Raw genomic sequence first — 21,880 nt, 5'->3', positions numbered from 1 at the left:
GTAAACATCCCTTGTAATAGAAAAAAGCATGACAGGTCCTCTTAAATATGAGATCTGGGGTCAAAAAGACCTCAGATCTCATAATTAGACTTAAATGCAAAAAAATAAATAAAAAAAAAAAAATGTAATTTTTTCAAATGACAAAAAAAAAAATGTTTCTTTAAGAGGCTGGGCGGGACTGACGTTTTGACGTCACTTCCGCCCAGCAGAGCTATGAGGACGGGTGAAGGAGATTTCTCCTTCAGTCCCGTCCCCGCTCAGCTGCTGGACACATCCGATCCCCTCCGCCGCTACCGACGGCTCCGGTAAGCGGCGGAGGGCGCGGGAGAGCGGCGGGAGGGGGGGGCCCCTCTCCCGCCACCGATAACGGCGATCTCGCGGCGAATCCGCCGCGGAGACCGCCGTTATCGTGTACACCACCGCCCCCTGAAAAGATGAATAACTCGGTTGTGGCAGCAGCTGCTGCCGTTATCGAGATATTCAACTTTAAAAAGAGGACGTCTTTTTGACATGGGGCGGTGGTCAAGAGGTTAAAGTATCGGGCCCCTTTCACACAGGCGTTCCATTTGATGGATGAAAAACAGACATAAATGCATCCCTATGGAATCATCCATTTACATTAGTTCATATCCACTTCCGTCAACATCTGTTTTTTTGGAACGGATCGAAGCCCGATTTTTCTTTCATTCATAAAAACTTAACTGACAACAAATTGATGTAAATGGACAAACGGCCCATTTTGCATTTTGTTTTTGCATTAGTAGTGGGTGTAAAAAAAAAAAAATTATGTAAAACTGATGTCAACTGATCCGTTTTTTGAAAAAAACGTGACTAAACTAATGAAACAGAACAATTGTGTAAAAGGACCCTTACTCAGTTATGGCAGTTAAAGCACCAATCTGTCATTTAAAACCTGCCACTTATGTAAGATCATTTGTGTCTTTTACAGTACTGGCTGTGCAATTTTGTCATGAGAACCTGATACGACAATATTTCTCAGTCTGGGTCCACGTCTTTGATGAAGTGAAAAAGATGCAGGCTGTTCAAGAACACTGCGATTTCCTGGCTCGTCGATGTGTTCTTAGAAGAGCTTTTACTCACTGGAAGCATTGTATCCATTTATGTCTTGAAAAAGTGCATATACAGTGTGTGTTAATTTATATGATAAACAAAGGTAAACAACTAGGGGTAAATATATTGCGCTAAGAGAAAGTGAAAAGATTATATAAATGAATGTAAATAATTAATGGAAAAATTGTGTTAAGTCAATAACTGAAGCTGCAACACCTAAACACGTGATATAAAAGTTGTTAGCGCAACCCTGTTTTTTGTCTTTTTTATTTATATGAGCGTAAGGCAAGCCATGATACGATTTTCATTCCTGCGACCATGGGTTGCAAAAAATAGAATTGCTTGATTTTTTTTTTCTTTTTTTCCCCATCAACACAGTCAGTGTTGATAGGGGAATCCCTCCCGCGGCAGTATTGTGTTCTGCCATTAGGGAGCCTTCCCTGCCGGCAAAACACAATGATTACTGTTACCGGCAGTAATTGCATGCCAAAAATCTGACAGGTTGGTTGTAGTGAAGTCGATCAAGGGATTGACTTCACTACAACCAGCCTGCCCATAGATGGATCCATCTGGTCCCTGCTGAAATTAGAGCCATCTATGGCTGGCTTTAAACATATATATGATTTCTTTCTTCATTTATCTCAAGAGAAAACCAAAAAATGTATACTTAAGCCTCGTACACACGATCGGAAATTGTGTGATGACAGGCTGTTGGCGGAAAATCCGACCGTTTGTATGCTCCATCGAACAATTGTCAGATTTTCCACGGACAAATGTTGGATGGCAATTGGCAGGCTTTAAAATTTTCTGTGGAAAGCGGTCTGTTGTCTGATTTTCCGATCGTGTGAACACAAGTCCGTCAGACAAAAGTCCAGAGTACAAACGCACATGCTCGAAAGCAATGCTCACCAAACACAACATTAGCAGAAGGTGCCCAATGGGTGTCGCTAAAGAGCTGAAAAACCACGTAGTACATAACTACGTTCGTGTTTGTTGGCCGACAATTGTGTGCCGTTTGTATGCAAGACAAGTTCCTAGCCAACGCCCTTCGGACAAAAGTCGGACGCTTTGTCTGCGGAGAATCCAATCGTGTGTACGAGGCTTTAGAGCAGTGGTCTCAAATTACCGGCCCGCGGACCGGTTTTAAATGGCCCGCGGGTGCCGCGGAAGTGTAGATCGAGGTGCATGAAGAGTAGTGCAGGAAGCGTCTGTCATAAGTTCACTTGTCTCTCATGTCACACTGCTACTCCCCGGCAGCCCCTCCTCTCTTCTCGTCCATCCCCATTTGCTTGTGACATCATCTGAGATGGACGAGAAGAGAGGGGGGGGGGGCTGCCGGGGAGTAGCAGCGTGACATGAGAGACAAGTGAACTTTTGACAGACGCTTCCTGCGCTACTCTGCCTTTGAAGAAAACAACAAGTAAATGCTGACCTGTGCCCTGATTGTGCCCTGATCTGCTTTCATGTGCCCTGATGTGCTCCCATGTGCCCTGATTGTGCCCGGGTGTGCCCTGATTGTGCCCCATGTACCCTCATGTGCCCCAAGTACCCTGATATGCTGGGCTCTGTACATCAGGGTACCCTGTACCCTAATGTGCCCTGTCCTGATGTGCTGTGCCCTGATGTGCTCTCATGTTCCCTGATTGTGCCCCATGTGCCCTGATTGTGCCCTGGTGTGCTCGTATGTGCCCCATGTGCCCTGATATGCCACATGTGCTCTCATTGTGCCCTGATGTGGCCCATGTACTCTGATGTGCCATGGGGCACATGAGAGCACATCAGGGCACAATCAGGGAACATGGGGCACACCAGGGAACATGGGGCACATGAGAGCACATCGGGGCACATGGGGCACAGCACATCAGGACAGGGCACATGGCACATCAGGGTACAGGACATGGCAGAACAGGGCACATGGCACATCAGGGTACAGGGCACATGGCACATCAGGGTACAGGGCACATGAAACAGCACATCAGGGTACAAAGCCCAGCACATCAGGGTACAGGGCACATGAAACAGCACATCAGGGTACAAAGCCCAGCACATCAGGGTACATGGGGTACCCTGATGTGCTTGGCTTTGTACCCTGATGTGCTGTTTCATGTGCCCTGTACCCTCATGTGCCATGTGCCCTGTCCTGATGTGCTGTGCCCTGATGTGCTCTCATGTGCCCCATGCTCCCTGATTGTGCCCTGATGTGCTCTCATGTGCCCTGTTGTGCTCGTATGTGCCCTGATATGCCCTGATGTGCTGTGATTGTGCCCCATGTACCCTGATGTGGCCCATGTACCCTGATGTGCCATGTGCCCCATGTACCCTGATGTGCTGGGCTTTGTACCCTGATGTGCTGTTTCATGTGCCCTGTACCCTGATGTGCCATGTGCCCTGTCCTGATGTGCTGTGCCCTGATGTGCCATGTCCTGCACTGTGCCCTGTCCTGATGTGCCGTGCACCCTGATGTGGCCTGTTGTGCTGTACCCCTATGAGCTGTGCTCTGATGTGCCCTGTACCCTGATGTGCTGGGCTTTATACCTTGATGTGCTGGGCTTTATACCTTGATGTGCTGGGCTTTGTACCCTGATGTGCGCTGTGCACTCATGTGTGCTGTGCCCTGATGTGCTGTACCCTGATGGTGAGTGGTCAGTGTGTAGTGTAGTGGTCAGTGTGCAGTGTAGTGGTCAGGGTTAATAATGCGTTCGCTGACACCAGTACTGTTTTTGACGTTTGAAAGTTTGCATGCGGCCCCCCCATGGGATATGGAAACTTGTCTTGTGGCCCTCAGGTAATTTGAGTTTGAGACCCCTGCTTTAGAGGTACACTGTAGTTAAAAGTGAAAACGAAGCCTTGAGAGGCAAAAAAAGTACTTTTTTTTTACTACGTTTTTTTTATCCACACCAAGCCACTTTGATAAATTTCATTAGTAATCAGGTCATATCAAAACATACTTGCTTCTCAAACTTGTAGACTATCAGGTATTCTGGTTCCTCTTGTCCCCCTATTCAGTCTGTAAGGTCGATTAAAATGTTCAGTGAAACTTTGGAGTAGTGGATTCCAATTTTTTTTTTTTTTAAGGTAAACTAAATTAATGTTCTGATTTTAGCAGAGTGCATTGTTTACTTCATAGCATCAGTAGTTCAGTGATTGCTTTACTTATGATTTAAGAAAGTCTATCATTAATCAGATAAAGGAGTTATGCCCTGTTCACACGGGGCGATTAGCTGTGTGCCCCACACATGTCTGTCTTTTACTGGCACAGGGATTCAAAGGTGCTGCGTGCTTCCCCATGCTGACATCACATTTTAGTTTATTGGGATGCACAAGTGCACGTACAGTCTCGCTCTGTTCCTGTATAACATGTGGGTGCAGGTCCCCAAACTCACCCTGTATGTGTACGGACACAGAAGTGTGTTCCAATAGACTAAAATGGCATGCCAGCACAGGAATGCATACAGGACCTGGGCATCTCTGTGCCAGTAAATGATGTACCTGCAAGATTTGCCACTGTATACTAAAAAGTATTGTCCAAATACAAAAGGCATGTGCTTTCTTTTTTTAATCTTGGTGTCATTTGTGCATTTCATCCAGATCGGTGCAGGAATCCATCGTGAAATAATTCACTTTTACAACTGTAATTTGCCTCTGTGCAGATGTTTCTTGTAATAAAGATGAGTCACTGCTGCGCTCTCTCAATTTTGGCACCTATGGCCCTGCATCCTTCTGGGGTGCATGATAAAAAAAATTAGAGTGTGAGAATGAGGTGATCATGCCACTACTGTACGGTTCATTGTTCCCCTTCTAAGGTATCCTAGGAGGCTGACGACAGAGTTCCCAACACTATAGCAACACCTAATGTGTAAGACTTGGCATCAGATTTGGCACCACTTCTCATGGCACCTGCTACAAGAACCAGGAAGTGTCGGCTAACTCCCAATGATGAAAGGACTAAGCAAAAAATGCTCTTAAATATTAGGACAATAGCTCCGAATTGAGTGCTAAATGAAGTGTGATGCAATAATAAATACCTATGTGTTTTTATTCTGTTTTAAAATCAATAAAGTACAAAAATATATCACAGCTCCTTAATTTAGAACAGACATGCTGATTGCTTCTGAAGAAGTACAGTTGCTAAAACTGGCCCAGGACCATTATAGATTACACCTAATGGTATTTGTCTTCTATTTTTTTTTTCTGTGCAATGTGTCTTTAAATGTTTTGTTCTTGTACAGTAGGATTTTAGTTATGTTGCAAAATCTTTATATTTGTGTTGCAGGATGTTGGTTTTTGTGCTCTAAAGAAAAACGTATCCCTTGTACACACTTCACAGAAGAGAAATGAGCAAGCTAGCCATCAATACCAAAGTTGGGTGAGCAGTCTAAATGAATAGCTTGTTAACCAATCAGAATTTAACCTGCCTGTGATTTCTGTATTTAACAAGTTTTATTGTAGAATGACAAATAAGTAGAACTTAATATGTGGTTGTATAAATTCACAATATATGCTAAAAACATGCACACTACCTAGCACTTATGCAACATTGGTGAATATCTATAAATCTAAGGCCCCGTACACACGACCGAACATGTCTGCTGAAACTGGTCCGCGGACCAGTTTCAGCAGACATGTTCGGTCGTGTGTAGGCCCGAGCGGACAGGATTCTAGCGTACATTTGCATGCCGGGCCTTTTTCCAGCGGGCAAATATTTCTGAACGTGTTTTAAAACATGCCCGCTGGAATCCTGCCCGTCGGACATGTTCGGTTGTCTGTACAGACCTACCGTACATATCCGAGCGGCCGCCATCCCTCGCATGCGTCGAATGACTTCGACGCATGCGTGGAAGCATTGAACTGGCAGGGCCGCGCACGTCGCCGTGTCATCGTCGCGGTGACGTTGCGGCCTCGTCGCCGTGTATCGAATACGCGCGGATTTCTGTATGATGGTGAGTACAGCCATCATACAGAAATCCCCGGGCAGACATGTACGCTGAAAACGGTCCGGCGGACCGTTTTCATCGTACATGTTTGCCCGTCTGTACAAGGCCTTAGAGTCAGCTATTTAAAAACAATGATACCTGCCATAAATACAAATGTCACAATAATCATAGCAGCCCTCAATACTCTAAAAGTTCAAAGTCCTCCAGCAAATGGTGAAAAATGTGCAAAAAAGCAGTCGGTAAGATGTTTCCTCTGGGTATGATATTTCACAATTTCAGTCCTCCGCCTTTTAACAGGTTAAACACCCTTTGTGCTCATTGGACTTAAACCCCTTAGGACACTGCAAATCAATGCCTGTCACTGAATAATGGACAAATAGCACTTTTATTTAACCGCTTCAGCCCTAGAAGATTTTACCCTCCATTCCTGACCAGAGCACTTTTTACAATTTGGCACTGTGTCGCTTTAACTGACAATTGCGCAGTCATGCAATGCTGTACCCAAATAACATTTGTGTCCTTTTTTTCCCTACAAATAGAGCTTTCTTTTGGTGGTATTTGATCACCTCTGCGTTTTTTTTTTTTTTGCGCTATTAAAAAAAAAAAAAAAAATGGGACTATTTTGAAAAATAAAAAAAATGTTTTTTTACTTTTTGTTATAATATCTCCAATTTAAAAATAAATAAAAAATGTCTTCATCAGTTTAGGACAATATGTATTCTTCTACATATTTTTGTTAAAAAAAATCACAATAAGCGTATATTGATTGGTTTGCGCAAAAGTTCTTGAGTCAAACTATGGGAAAATTTTATGGCTTTTTTTTTTTTTAACTAGTAATGTCTGTGATCTGTGATTTTTAACGGTATTGCGACGGACAGATCGGACACTTTTGACACATTTTTAGGACCAGTGACATTAATGCAGCGATCAGTTTTATAAATATGCACTGATTACTGTATAAATGTCACTGACAGGAAAGGGGTTAACACTAGGGGGCAGTCAAGGGCTTAAATGTATGTTCCCTCAGCGTGTTCTAACTGTATGGGCATAGGACTGACTAGGGGAGGAGACAGATCGTTGTTCCTACTTAGTAGGAACACACGATCTGTCTCCGCACCCCTGACGGCACAAGAATTTGTGTGATTACACACATAAATCCCCGTGCTGGCTCTCGTGCACGCCAGCCACGCACAAAGGGTCCCCTGCTGTTCAGCGGGCCCCTACTGGGCAAAGCCGTACCCGTACGGGATTTTGCCCAGGAGAACCCGCTCTGCAGCAGGAAAAGTACGTAAGCTGGTTGGGAACTGGTTAAACATCTATTTGGGTGGATCCATCCAACATCCTCCTTCCTTGCACTGGTCAGTTTATATCACTAATACTCGATACAAGCAACCAAAGCAACACTCATAGCGTAATCCTGTTTAACACATTTATTGCTTGTTTCTTCCCTTTTAAAGTTTACTCACAAACATAAAAAGTTCTCAAAATCATTCAAATGCCAAGCCCCCGCCCACTGTCTCAGGATGACATACGGTGTCTCCCCACTCTGTCAGGCTCAGTTTCACTTTCTGATAAATGGGCTAACATAACTTATTTCATGTTTAGCCAAAGCCCTGATGTTTTGTCCTTACGACCTCTTCTGAGAGAATCAATTATGTCAACTAATATGTGGTTGGTTTGTCACTGGATGCTTTCATTCAGATAAAAAAAAGAAAGAAAATTGCTTTAAAAAAATATTGTAATGAGGAAGCACAAAGGCTCTCATTATTGACTAAAATGTACTTTATTTTCTTGGCCTTATCCTGTAAACTTCCAAGCAAGTGATTTCCTAGTCACTGCTTCTTCAAGGTAATTTTCTCAAAGTGTTGAAGTCAAAGAGCCAGGCAGATGGCATTTTTAGCAATCGCAGTGTCCATATTTTTCTCAGTACAGGTATTTTTTTATATACAGTTTCTGTATATATGTTATTGTCTGTACAGTTGCTGCGTAGGTTCTGGACTCTTTGGCAGTATCGTCTGGAGCAGAAGGAGGAGGAGAGACTTGGCTCCCTTACTGTGGCAGCACATTCTCACTGCAGGTATAAAATACAATGGTTCTTAGCATTATAAATGTGTGCTTATCCTGCATTCCCACACCATCTTACTCTTTTGTTTCAGATTGTTGTTGTTGCAGAAATACTTTAGTGCCTGGGTCCAGTACATTCCGCTGTGCAAGTTCAAAAAGGTATTTAAGCTTGATATCTGTTGTCTTTTTATAATAAAATATATTGGAAAATATCTTGTTACTAAAGAGTGACTGAACCCTGGAAGCTGTTCCAAAGAAAATCAGGCAGAGGGCAAATGACTAGTCACCAAAAAGGCATTTCCCAAGTTGTCATTACAGCTGATCTTTCCCCATTACTAACTTGTTAGAATTTCTCTGCACTGTAACTGTGTAAAGTGAAAATTTTGGTAGGGGCAAAGCTTTGCTTCCTCATGTCAGAGCCTCCAGCAAGGGAAACGATGAGTATCACAGTAGGGATATCATCAAATTTCACTTGAATTCTTCTAAAACCAACAGTAATCAGTGCCTTAAATGATTTCACACTGCATAGAATACAGTACAGCTATGTGATTATAGGCACAGGAGTGCACATGCTGGAATGCACACAGCTATTTTTCAGAAGGAGTTTAAGACGAAAGGTAATATTTTCTTTCAGGGTAAGTAGAATTTACATTTCTAGATGTTCCCTGACACATTTCAAATCTTCACTCCTTTTTTTAGTTCTTTTACATTTACTGATTGTAATTGGACATGGTACAGGTAGATTGGGATTTTTTAGGTGCTCTAAAATATTGACACAATTAACTTACAATATTTATTATTTCCATTAAAATATCTGATAAAATCAATACACATAGTGTTGATATTAAAAAAATAATAATTCCTATCAGCGCAAATAAATTATAACAATATAACTAATCACAAAGTGTGAGTGATGTTACAAAATACCCCCCCCCCCCACCACCTGGCTGCTGCAAGCACAGAAAAACGTGTTCACTTCACATTGATTCGATAAATAACGAAACAGTGCCGTGCTACCAATATATTGAATAGCTAATGATCAATAAATTCTAATAATCAAATGAATAAGCGATCAAACATTGCTTATTGCAGGTTTGATTACTTTTCCATTTGATTATTAGCATTTATTGATTATTGGCTATTCAATATATTAGTAGCGCAGCACTATAATGTTGATATTATGAAACATTTTTATGGAAATAATAATTTTGTAAAATATATTTTTTTTTAAATCAAATAGGGTTTTATTGAAGAACAACGAAAAACAAAGGAATATATAAAAATAACATGAATAAATGCAGTACAGTACACCCAGGCAAGGTACAATTCGATCTTTCAACAGCAAATCATAAATACATAGCAGACACTTCACTACTAGACCATCTCATGTAGCATTCCAAAGGACATGCCCAACAGTGTGGCCCACATTTTAGGGATACAACTAGCCATCACCACTGAAAGTACAATGCCCACTCCACCACCTGTCTCTGACCTGCGACCGGCACCACTACTGCCCCCCTGGTCCCCACTTCCTCCTCCCTCCTCTTATAGGAACAGGCAGTCCATAATTAGATCAACCGGAGCTAACCCAGGGACATTCAACCAGCATGCCCAAATACTTTGAAATTTCTTCACACTCCCCCTGTGCTGATAGATGTATTTCTCCAATCTAATAGTATCACTCATTTGGTTAATCCATTCCCGCACCGTAGGGGGTTCCTCCGACTTCCAGTGCCTCAGAATGAGTTTCCGAGCCTGGAAGAGAGCCCTCGATATCCCTTTTCTAGCAGGCTCTTCCCCCGGGACGGTGTCTAAAATACTCAGTAAGCACGATTTCGGGTGCGTCTCCAGCTGAACCAGAAATACGCAGTTAATTGTGTCCACCACCTCCCTCCAATAAAGGTGTAACTTGGGACACCTCCACAACATGTGGATCAGGTCTCCGTGGTCCCTCTTGCACCTGGTACAGGAAGGGTCCTCCCGTACTCCCATTTTCAACCAACCTAGCTGGTGTGTAGTGTACACGTAGCAGAATATAGAACTGGGACAATCGCTGAGCCACGTTTAGGGAACTTAAGGGGACTGCTGCAAGCGCCTCCTCCCACTGGTCTTCCTCAAAGGCACCTATGTCCCTCTCCCACTTGGATATGATCCCTGCATTTTTATCAGGAAGGAATTTGGTGAGGAGCATAGAGTAACAGCCTGAAATGAACCCTTTAAACGTGGTCACTTCCATCATGTAGTTAAAGATGGGGGTAGGATCCAGAATCCAGGCGACCCCATTCGACTGGGCCCTCACCGCATGTTGGAGCTGGAAATGGTAAAACCGCATAGATGCAGGTAGATTAAATTCCGCCTGTAACGCAGAAAAGGCACGCAGTTTACCATCTCTAAATACTTGCTTCATATGTATAATGCCGTACTTCTGCCATCTCGAACCATATTGTAATCTTTCCAGCTCCAAGTAGCGTCCGTTCCCCCAGATGGGACTAGATCTAGTGAAACCCTCCACCTGCTGCAGCTCCCTGACTTTATTCCACACCTTCTGCCTCAGATTGTAAGTGGGAAAGCACTTATTGGATTTAGCAACACTCAACGCTTCCAGGCCCGTAGCCACCTCCCAAGCCCCACCCCCCCCCGTCGCCGTCTTAAAAAGGTGCGCTGCCGGGTCTTGCAAGTTAAGTACCTGGGTGCCTGTAGGGCTCAATACTCTCGCTATGTGTTGCAGTTGGGAGGCCAAATAGTACAGCCATGGATTAGGGAGAGCAAGCCCTCCTGCTTCCTTCGGGCGGTGTAACTGTTCAAGTTTTACCCGAGCAGTGGAGTTTAGCCAGATAAGGGACCTAAAAATGGATTTAATGATCCTAAACTGTTTTTTTAAATTGGAACTACCATGGGGGAGTTGTGAAGTATATATAAAAGTTGGGGCATCAAGATCATCTTGATCAAATTTATCCTACCCACTGGGGACATTTTCAATTTGGACCATACCTTCACCCAATCTCTGCAACTGTTCAATAAAGGGGATAGATTTAGTCTGAGATAGTCTAAAGGGTTGGGGGTAACCTGAACTCATAAATGCCTCAATTCCCCAGACACAGGAATGTCTAAGAATGTCACTTCCCGCGGATCAGGCGTGTTATCCAAAAGCAGAAGGGAAGACTTGGTCCAGTTGATTACCAAACCTGAGTTGCAACCAAACGTCCGAATCACCTCCATAGCCTCCCGTAGGGACGTCTTTGTGTCACCCAAAAAGAGCATGGTGTCATCTGCGTACAGAATACACTTTTCTTGCAATCCGCCATGCTGGAAGCCCCTGATATTATCATTGGCACGAACACAGGCTCTATGGCTAGGGCAAACAGTAAGGGCGATAAGGGGCAGCCCTGTCTGGTACCCCTATGAAGTGGAAAGCACTGAGACACCCTCCCAGACTCTCTAACAGCCGCTGTTGGGGAGCTATACAATAGTTGGACCCATGCTATAAAATTTGGCCCAAACCCAAACTTGTGCAGTATGGCCCACAAATATGACCATTCAATACTATCAAAGGCCTTGTGTACAATTTTGTAAATTTTAATTGTATCAATATTTTGGAGCACCTAAAAAAAATCCCAATCTACCTATACATTGTCTATTTGATATTTAGGGTTGTGGTACATGGTTTGAGCCACCCTCTATCCCATAAATAGAGTACATTTATTGATTGTAAATATCAGAATCATGTACTCATGTAGTCTAGGGTTGCACTGAAATCGGTATCAGTGCCGATACTAAGCATTTGTACGAATACTTGTGCAAATGCTTCGATACCTGAAACTGATACCATTTGCTGTGCAATTTGAGCCCATACATACTGGAAACTTTGTGCGATTCAGACAGGAAGTGCACCACATTCCTGTTCAAATTGCATGCGATTCTTTGAGGTGCGATTTGATCCCATTTATTTTGTATGGGCTCAAGTTGCACTGCAAAAGTATCGGTAATTTAAATCGGCAAGTACTTGAACACAAGTATCGGAACTAGTACTCGCTGATAAAAAAAAAAAAAAAAACAATGTTGTTGCAACCCTAACTCTGTCCATATTGGCTTTCAAAGGTGACATATGTTTGAGGGGTTAGCACTGGAAATAAAGGGCTAAGTATGACTGGTGCTTTTGCTTCACTCAGATTCTCTTTTTATCATTTTTTTTTCTAGGTGCTGGTCGCCAAAGCCGAGAGCCATTATGCCAAGTGCCTATTGCCTCGCTGCTTCGATGCATGGAGGACATGTGCATACTTGCAGCAGAAGAGCAGAGAAATGGAAGATCAAGCCATCGATTTTCATAGGTATACAACATGGATGTTCTATCTTATTCCAGAGTAGTGGCTGAATTGACTTGTGTGTCCAATGTGCAGAATAAGGCATGTTTATGTTGGTGTGGTCAGATAATTTTTTGAATGGATAAGCAAAACTACCCAAAAATAGCCATTTTATTGCTCAGTTTTTTATTTAAAACTTTAATAATGGGGCTGCTATTTGTGAGCTACCACTTTCTCAATCAACATTAACTATTTTTAAACCTTATCCGTGTTTCCCCGAAAATAAGCCCGGGTCTTATATTCATTTTGGCAACAAAAGACACAGTAGGGCTTATTTTCGGCGTAGGTCTTACCATGTAATGTGCTGTCTTCTCGCCCCCTCTCCCTCCTTGCCTGATAGGAATCCCCAGTGTGAACTGAGTTAAAATGCTTGTAAAATCCTATAATCCACTCTATTACAGTAGTATATAATGTACAATGTATGTTTCTGTAAAAAAATTGTGCCAAATACTTTCGTTATAACGCCGCTCTGCGCTTCTGTGACCTGCTGGAGCTCACTTCTCCGCAATTATATAACAGAAACACACACATTGTACATTAAATACTACTGTAATAAAGTGGATTACAGGATTTTACAAGCATTTTTAACTATGGCTTATTTTCGGGCCTTTTTTTGCAGCCCTCCTGGAAAATAACGCTAGGTCTTATTTTCGGGGGAAAACGGTACTAGCTTTAAAGTGATAAGAATGAGCATATACGGATATAGACCCCTTACTAGCTTTAGTAAATAGGTATATTATCGTCACTTGTTTTACATCTTTTTTTATTTTTCTTCAGTTTCTTTCTGGTTTTTGGTCTAGGGTGACACAATGTCGTACTTCTCATGAGTCTTTATTGGCATTTTTTCTTTTTTTCATCTGAAGGGAGAGGAGGGTCTTTCTCAGCTGTCAAGGTCTGTCTCAGCTATGCACACCTTCCTGCCTCAATGCCTGACCTAAGGGAAGATGGATTCTAGGAAGTAAATGCTACATGAACCATCTTCCCTTACTCAAGAGGAGAGTGGCTAAAAATGTGTTGTTTTTCAAAGTGCTTAATAAGCAAAATAAAGTATGGAGACATAGATGAGTGAGTTTGCTTTGAATATTAAATATGAATTAAATGGCGTTTTTGGTTTGTGGTGTTCAGATACAGTCAAGTTCCGTGTTAAAATGCAAATTTCTCTTTCGTTCATGGACGGCCACAGCCTTAATCTTGACAAAGTGGGAAATATGACTAGGCAGAAAGTGTTAACAACTTCAAAGCTGAACAGCCCCGCCGGGGGGCGGTCCTACTGGCTATATCCCCTCAGCCTGCACCAAGCAGTTACATTTTTTTATGCCTAGTTAAGGAGAAGACATGGCTCCCTTCGGGCCCATAGGCCTGGAGGCTTTAGTTCAAATTTTTTTTTTTAATTGTTTTGGTTTTATTTATTAAAATGTTTTAATCGTTCCTGTGATCTTCGATCAACTGCCGACTGGGTGACAGGCTGGATCCCAGATCCTTGTAGTCCCCCCAGTTTTGGCCATCGAGCATGTGCCGACCATAGCTACGCACTGGGTCGTCCACGACATGCTCGTCGCTCTACGGGTGGCCGGTGAGCTATACGCTCCAGGGCTGCATATGACCAGTCTAGAGGGCCGAGTCGCAGCAGCCGGGCCGACAGTCACCTCCGTTACCATGCGGGAGATGCTCTGTCTAGGATGCTTCCAGCATAAACCCACAGGAAGGGTAAGTAGTTACTACCTTGCTTCAGCAAAAAGACAGAGCTGGGCATCCCTGGAGAGGTGAGTAAATGGCTCTATGTTTCCCTTCTCCCCTCCCTTCCCTCCTCCCTAGGCTCCCTGATCTAGCTGCTGGGGCCCGCATTGTATTGGCCTCTATTGATGCTCGGCGGCCATACTTTTGGTATTTCTGCATGTTTACTTCCTGGTGTTAAATTTGCACTGGCGGCCATCTTCTTGTGGCCACACTGTATTTTGCTTCTGGCGGCCACCTCGGTGGCCATTTTTCTTATACGATTCCGGCGATGTTACATCCACGCTCGGCGCCCATGGTTTGTAGGGCCGTACTGCGTCTATCGCCGCTCGGCGGCCTGTGCTGTATGCCCCAATACGGCGCTATAGCAGTGGCATTGCTTGCAGCCTTTTTGCCACGAGGTCGGGGGCCCTAGCTGCTGTTCAGCAGCCATATTTTTGTAGCCTCACTATCTATTATACATAACACTGGCGGCCATGCTTTTGGGGCCTCAGCGCTGTTGGCCTCTAGTGTCAGATCGGCGGCCATCTTCATTATTTAAATGACACAGTCAGACAGAGACATGCTGCTGACTAGTCAAACGAAGCAGCTGACAAAAGAAGCAGCCCTATTAATTAGCAGCTATCACTAAAACAGCACAGACCAACAGACACAATCTCTGCTAGTATTCAGCAGACAAGAAGCAGCTCAGCTAAAGAATGGCACCGTACTACTGGTTCCTGGGTGGTGAGTCCTCTGGGGGGGGGACCCCTCATCTCTGCTGCAGCTAGGAGGGTGGGTTACTGTACCTTGCTTGGGAGTCCCTGTGTCAGGCATGTGGGCAGCATGGCGTCAGAAGCAGACGTTTTTTTCCCCTGAGACACCTGAGCTGGCAATTGATGCTCCTGTACCCGATGTATCGGTGGACGCTATGTCAGCAATCCTAGCCTTTGTTGCCAAGGTGGATGCAGCGAGTGGAAAAACGGGGGCTAGAAAGCGCCCCCGCCATCTTCTGGGGACAACTCAGATGCGGAGCCGGGTCCAGCTACGGCTCAAGACCCTGGCTCTGAAGTATCTGACGATGCGGACCTAGATCCGACAGTGAGGATGATTCCGGACCCAGGTCAGCACGTGAGAGGGCTCTGGTGAGTTATCTTATCACCGCAGTGCCAGATACCCTAAAGATAGAGGGGTCTGTAGAAGCAACAGAAGCGCCGGGGTCTTCTGTGTCCAGACTTACCAAGCTAACCACCATACCGGTGGAGGGGGCTCCTGCCTTCAAAGACCCTGCGGACAAGAAGGCTGAGGCGATCAGCCACAACCTATGCATGGTAGTAGGCTCGGTGGTACGCCCAACCATAGTTGGGGCCCTGGTGTCTCAGACACTCACGGAATGGGCAAAGATGCTGCTCAATGGGTTACAAGCACGTCAGGCTTCCTCAAACGAGGTAGCCCTAGCTGACCAACTAGTACAAGGCCTAAATTTAATTTGTTAATCAGCCTTGGACACTATTCCTCTGCTGGCCAGAGCTTTAAGTCAGGCGGTGGTGTTACGCCGTCTACTTTGGTTAAAGAATTGGTCTGTGGACCAATCTTCCAAAAAGGCCCTGATAGACCTGCCCTTTAGGGCGACAGACTCTTTGGAGCTTCCCTGGATAACATTATTAAAGATTCCACAGGTGGTAAGAGCACGCTGCTCCCACAATCCAAAAAGGGGAAGGAGCCACGCCGGCGACAAGGGCCCTTCTTCATTGCCCACAATCGATTTTTTTCTCCCTGCCCGGCAGGTAAAAGACCTCAGGCAGATAAAGCGCCTGCTCAGGGACAGAAACGTCCCTGGTTTCGCAAACCCAACAAACAAGACTGCGTCAGCATGAAGGTTTGCCCCCACCCATTTCTCAGGTGGGGGGACGTCTTCACGAATTCGCGACCCGATGGACATTTCAGGTCCCCGACCGGTGGGTTTGCAAGGTAGTCTCTTCAGGGTACAAGATAGAATTTCTATTTTGCCCACCAAAATGTTTTTTCCCTCCAACCTCCAGCTACAACTGACTCGTCGGGAAGCCCTATTTGAGGCAGTTCAGGGCCTGCTGGAACGCGGGGTGGTTATTCTTGTCCCAGTACAAGAACGGTTTCAGGGGTTTTACTCCAACCTGTTCATAGTACCAAAGAAGGAGGGCGTTCGTCCAATTTTGCCCTCAATTGCTTTGTGAAGGTACAAAGATTCCGGATGGAATCGATTCGCTCTGTCATCACTGCCCTCCAGCCGGGGGACTTTCTGGCATCCCTGGACATCAGGGACACTACTTACATGTCCCCATATGCACAAGACATCAGAGACACCTGCGCTTTGCGGTCGGGGAAGACGGCTATCAATTTGTGGCTCTCCCCTTTGGCCTGGCATCGGCACCAAGGTGCTTGCCTCTATTCTCATTCTACTAGGACAGGTGTCTGCAACCCGCGGCTCCGGAGCCGCATGTGGCTCTTTTGAACCTTTGCCGCGGCTCCGGGGCACCTTTTGAGGGTAACGAGTAATCTACCTGATTACTCTTACCCTCGTGGTAACGCCGTTCCCATTACTTGGGCGGCGTTACCACAATTCCATCTACCGCGCGGCGTGCAGGGGGGGGGAGGGGGTCATGTGGCCACAGGCCCGAGCTGGCCTGTGATTCGGTCACGGCGCGTCATGTGACTGGCCACAGAGCTGGCCTGTCTGTGCTCACGGCCCGGGTGGCGCTTGGGCATGCACGCGCATGCGCCTGGAGTCTCCCGCCCGCCTCAGCCTGTCACGACTCGAGAGCTCTCAGCTCAGCCCCCGACATATCCACCGCGGAGGCTCCGCTCCGGATCAAAGACCGTGGCCCTGCGAAGAGAGAGAGACAGACGACGAGTGACACAGACAGTAGAGCAGGCAGCGCAGGTGAGGACCGGCATCATGTTTGGATTGGAAGTGTCTGGGACTGGGGGGGGAGCGGCCTAGTGGGTCCAGCCTGGGCATGCACTCTTATCTGATATATTGTACAGTATTGCATTTGCTGGGCATGTGGAGGTGGAATCTTATCCAATATTGTACAGTATTGCATTTGCTGGGCATGTGGAGGTGGAATCTTATCTGATATTGTACAGTATTGCATTTGCTGGGCACGTGGAGGTGGAATCTTATCCGATATTGTACAGTATTGCATTTGCTGGGCATGTGGAGGTGGAATCTTATTCGATATTGTACAGTATTGCATTTGCTGGGCATGTGGAGGTGGAATCTTATTCGATATTGTACAGTATTGTTATATTTGTTTTAAATTTCGCAATGGTTTTGCGGCTCCCAGTTTTTTTTTTCCTTCGGAAACAGCATATCTATAACCTGTCAGACCCTCAGACACTTTGGGTGGGTACTGAGTCCTGGGCCTCATGGTGGCCTCCTTCGAGGCAGTACCATATGTGCAATCTCACACGCGAGTGCTACAGAAGGAAATTCTGGCCAGATGGGACAAGTGCTCATCATCCCTGGATTATCAAATCCGGGTGAGCCACCTGGTCAGGACCTCCCTAGTTTGGTGGCTGACCTCACCGGCACTTCTGTCCGGGAAGTCATTCCTTCCTTATCACTGGATAGTCATCACGACGGACACCAGCCTTACCGGTTGGGGGGGGAGTCTGGGGGGTTCAGTCGACCTAGGGTCGCTGATCTCCAGAGGATTCCCACTTGTCGATCAATGTCCTGAAACTTCAGGCGATTAAACTGTGCCTCTCCACAGGGTCTCAGAGGCTACAAGGGCGTCCAGTCAGGATCCAGTCGGACAACGCCACGGCGGTGGCATATGTCAACCATCAAGGAGGAACAAGAAGCTCGGCTGCAGCGTCAGAAGTCGCTCACATCCTAAGGTGGGCAGAAAGGAGCATACCGGCCCTGTCGGCCATATACATTCTGGGTGTGGAAAACTGGCAGGTGGACTACCTGAATCGCCAGATGCTGGACCAAGGAGAATGGTCTCTGCACCCGGATGTGTTTCAGCTCCTTTGCCAAAGATGGGGCACGCCAGACGTAGATCTCCTGGCGTCTCAACTCAATCAGAAGGTATTGAGGTTTGTGGCCAGGTCAAGAGACCCATGGGCAGACGCGACAGATGCGTTAGTGGCGCCGTGGAGTCAGTACTAATCTATGCCTTCCCTCCTCTAAAGCTCCTTCCTCATCTGCTTTGCAGAGTGGAGGCAGAAGGGATTCCAATGATCCTTATTGCTCCGAATTTGGCCTCGGCGTCCTTGGAATGCCGATCTAGTGCGTCTAGTTGCAGACGTCCCTTGGCGTCTACTGCTGAGAGAGGACCTGCTGTCACAAGGTCCCATACTGCATCCGGCTTTACATTAGCTGGCTTTAACGGCATGGCTATTGAAAGCCAGGTACTAAGAGACTGGGGCCTATCGGATTCTGTGATTCCTACCATGAGGAAGGCTAAGAACTTGTCCTCTAGGAGGATTTACCATCGCACTTGGAAAGCTTACTTAGCCCTTTGCGAGGAAATGAAGTGGAATCCACAGACTTATTTGGTGTCGAGTCCTGCTGTTCTTACAGCGCGGGCTGGACCAAAAGCTTGCTTTTAAGCGCGATTGAGGGGCAGATATCTGCCCTGGCTGTTTTCGTTCAGCGACCCCTGGGGACTCACTCTCTAGTGAGAACATTTGTACAGGGGGTTCGGCATGTGGCCCCTCCGGTCCGTCCTCCACTACCTCCGTGGGGATTTGAATAGCAGATGTCCCTTGGCGTCTACCGCTACGAGAGGACCTGCTGTCGCAATGTCCCATAGGTCATCCTGCTTTACAGTCAATGGCTTTAACGGCATGGCCTCTAGGTGCCTCAGAAACCACTGTTTGAGTACATTAGGGAAGTTCCCTTGTTGACACTTTCTCAGAAAGTGGTCCTTTTGGTGGCTGTTAGGTCAGTTAAGACTCTGAGCTGGCAGCCTTGTCATGAAAGGCTACCTATTTGATCTTCCCTGAGGATAAGTTGGTGCTGCGTCCGCTGCCTTCTTTCTTCCTAAGGTCGTCTAGGCCTTCCATCTCAAGGAAGACATTGCACTGCCATCCTTGTGTCCTCATCCATTGAATCCTAAGGAGACGACGTGGCATTCCTTGGACGTTGTCCGAGCTCTGAGAGTATACTTGTCTGTTACTGCTCCGTTCCGGAGTTAAGACTCACTGTTTGTTTCGGTGGCCGGTCCCAAGAAGGGCCCAGCGGTCTCATCCAGGTGGATCCGACAGATCCTGATCAGGCTTATGCCATAAAGGGTCGGGCGCCTCCCTGTTACGATGCATTCGACCAGGGCAATGGTGCCTCTTTGGCTTTCTGACATCAAGTGTCTGTTTTTCCAGGTGTGTAAGGCGGCGACTTGGTCGCCCGGTCACGCTTTCGCTAAACTTTACAAGTTGATGTGAGTGCATCTTTGGATGCTTCTTTGGCCGCAAAGTTTTGCAGGTGGCTGTTTAGAGTTGCAACTCCTCAGTTAAGGAGCCATGTTTTGTTTTGGGGTGAAGTTTAATTTTATGGTGTTCCCACCCCTCAATTTGACACTGCTTTGGGACATCCCACTTTGTCAAGGTTAAGGCTGTGTCCGTCAATGAACGAAAGAGAAAATAGGATTTTATACTCACCGTAAAATCCTTTTTCTTTGAGTTCATGGACGGACACAGCACCCACCCCTCTTTTTTTAAGTTTGTACTGCTTGCTACGAACTGAACTGCTTGGTGCAGGCTGAGGGGATATAGCCAGTAGGACCGCCCCCCGGGCGGGGCTGTTCAGCTTTGAAGTTGTTAACACTTTCTGCCTAGCCACTCATAAAGCAAGGCCATTTCCCACTTTGTCAAGATTAAGGCTGTGTCCGTCCATGAACTCAGAGAAAAGGATTTTACGGTGAGTATAAAATCCTATTTTCCTGGAAATCTCACTACTTTGAGTCGCAAAACGAGGATGTTTATAAATATATATTTTTTTTTAATCGCATAGGTCTTGTGTACAAAGACGAGTGCTTTCTACCTGGTGTGAGAAACTGAACCATCAGAAGGAGACTCGCTTGGCTGAGAGAATGGTCAGCAGTGCTTTCTGTGAACATATCCTGGACATTTTGGTACATTTAGAAGTAGGCCACTTTTCACCCTTGTGCTCTTAATTCTAGGCTATATTGCACTATAACTGGCGGCTGCTGGAGCAGTACTGGGGCTCATGGAAAAGTCACCTGACAGCTGTTCAGGCAGAACACGAGTTGGATGTCTTGGCTTCTGAGCACTCCTGGAGACGGCAGCTAATCCACGTGTTGCACACATGGAAGAAATATGTACGAGAGATCAAAGCAGAGTAAGAAAAAAATACTACCCAATGTGTTTTCCATCTTAACTTTTAGATGATATCAGACTTTATATACATCCTGTCTGTAAGTTTTAAGGCTCTGTACATTTGTGTCATTAAATAGATCCACTATATTTTAGACAATATAAAGGTATATACAGTATGCCTACTATTTCCAGTATGCCTACTATTTCCAAAATCTGTGAACATGCCATTTTAAGTCTTCTTTTTTTTTATCACCTTTTATTCTCCTGATGAAATAATTTTTTCATGTAGGTGAATAAATACATCTGTTACAAGTTAATTTATGACTGTAGTTGTGATTCAGCCAGCTGTGCTCTTCTGTGGTCTTACCCAATTTACTACGTAGTGTGACCTACGGCAATTTGACTAGAGATGCCTGCTGTTATATACTGTTTCATCACCACTACACAACCTACTTTTTGTAGTAACAGCCACTGTTTTTGATATGTTCACTCAAAAAAAAGGTATGCTCGGATTCCTGTAATTTTTTTTTAAAGAAGCCATAAAAATACCACCTGACAAAGTACAGATGGTACAAAGAACATTCTAACCCTTAAAGCCTATTTGGGTTTCATGTTACTTTAAATATTTGTTTTGGCCAAACTGACCCAATCACCTTCACTTAGAAATGTTGCTGCTGTCATCTTCACTAACAAATGTACCCACTGGGAGCATTGTATAAGCTGTATGTAGAATAAGCTGCATATATTATACAGCGCTGTGTTTTGGCAGCAGTACAGGGACTTCCCATCCACTGCTGAAACAAAATCAAGTTGGGCTGAGAGCTGCTCAGCCATTCACTGGAAGCTTTATATCTTTATGAATAAATACAAGGCTTACCCTTCATTGATCTTGGTGGAAATGCAGGCAGAAGATGTCACAATCTTCATCTGAGCCAATCAGAGGAAGCCTTGTAATCAATTCTGTCCAACTTGACATATAGCATGAACACTAGAAGATCCACATCTGGAGTTTCCACATCTCTGACAAAGGGCTTTGAACACCTCCAAGTGGATTCTTGTTCAACTCACTGTATACTTGTTCCTCCCCAACACTCTCATGCTGAAGTGAATTAAAAGATTTTCTAGAAACCTCAGGGACTGCATCTGAGATTGGAGGGAAAGGCACTTGACCTATGGTAAGAACACTTCAAACTGACCTTTGTCCAGGACTAGGTCCAAGTATTCAAGAAGACCTTGCGTTGGGACCAAGTTGAATCTTTGGATGTTTAGTACCCAACTAAACCACTACAGGTCTTTCACCGTCTGACATATATTTAACATAAATTTCTGAGCCGACTGCTTTTAAAGAATCAGGTTTTTCAAGTACCCTACACTGGGGATACCCATTCTGTGAGTTAGTCTTGGGCTTTTCTG

At 45.3% G+C, this 21,880-nt stretch overlaps 1 protein-coding gene across 1 annotated transcript in view; it reads left to right on the top strand.

Annotated features, from left to right (window-relative positions):
• Positions 1 to 21,880, top strand: part of SFI1 (SFI1 centrin binding protein) — a 103,913-nt gene that overhangs the window by 31,083 nt on the left and 50,950 nt on the right. The window contains exons 9-16 of the mRNA XM_040349740.1: positions 950 to 1,111; positions 5,168 to 5,238; positions 5,345 to 5,437; positions 7,985 to 8,082; positions 8,162 to 8,228; positions 12,267 to 12,397; positions 20,142 to 20,223; positions 20,311 to 20,489. Of these exons, the coding sequence (XP_040205674.1) occupies positions 950 to 1,111; positions 5,168 to 5,238; positions 5,345 to 5,437; positions 7,985 to 8,082; positions 8,162 to 8,228; positions 12,267 to 12,397; positions 20,142 to 20,223; positions 20,311 to 20,489 (883 nt within the window). The remainder of the gene's footprint in view (positions 1 to 949; positions 1,112 to 5,167; positions 5,239 to 5,344; positions 5,438 to 7,984; positions 8,083 to 8,161; positions 8,229 to 12,266; positions 12,398 to 20,141; positions 20,224 to 20,310; positions 20,490 to 21,880) is intronic.

The sequence above is a fragment of the Rana temporaria genome, chromosome 1 (assembly GCF_905171775.1).
Source record: "Rana temporaria chromosome 1, aRanTem1.1, whole genome shotgun sequence".
In the NCBI taxonomy this organism is placed as follows: Eukaryota; Metazoa; Chordata; class Amphibia; order Anura; family Ranidae; genus Rana; species Rana temporaria.
Note: the sequence above shows the minus strand (reverse complement) of the source record. Positions and strands in the feature narration are given on the sequence as shown.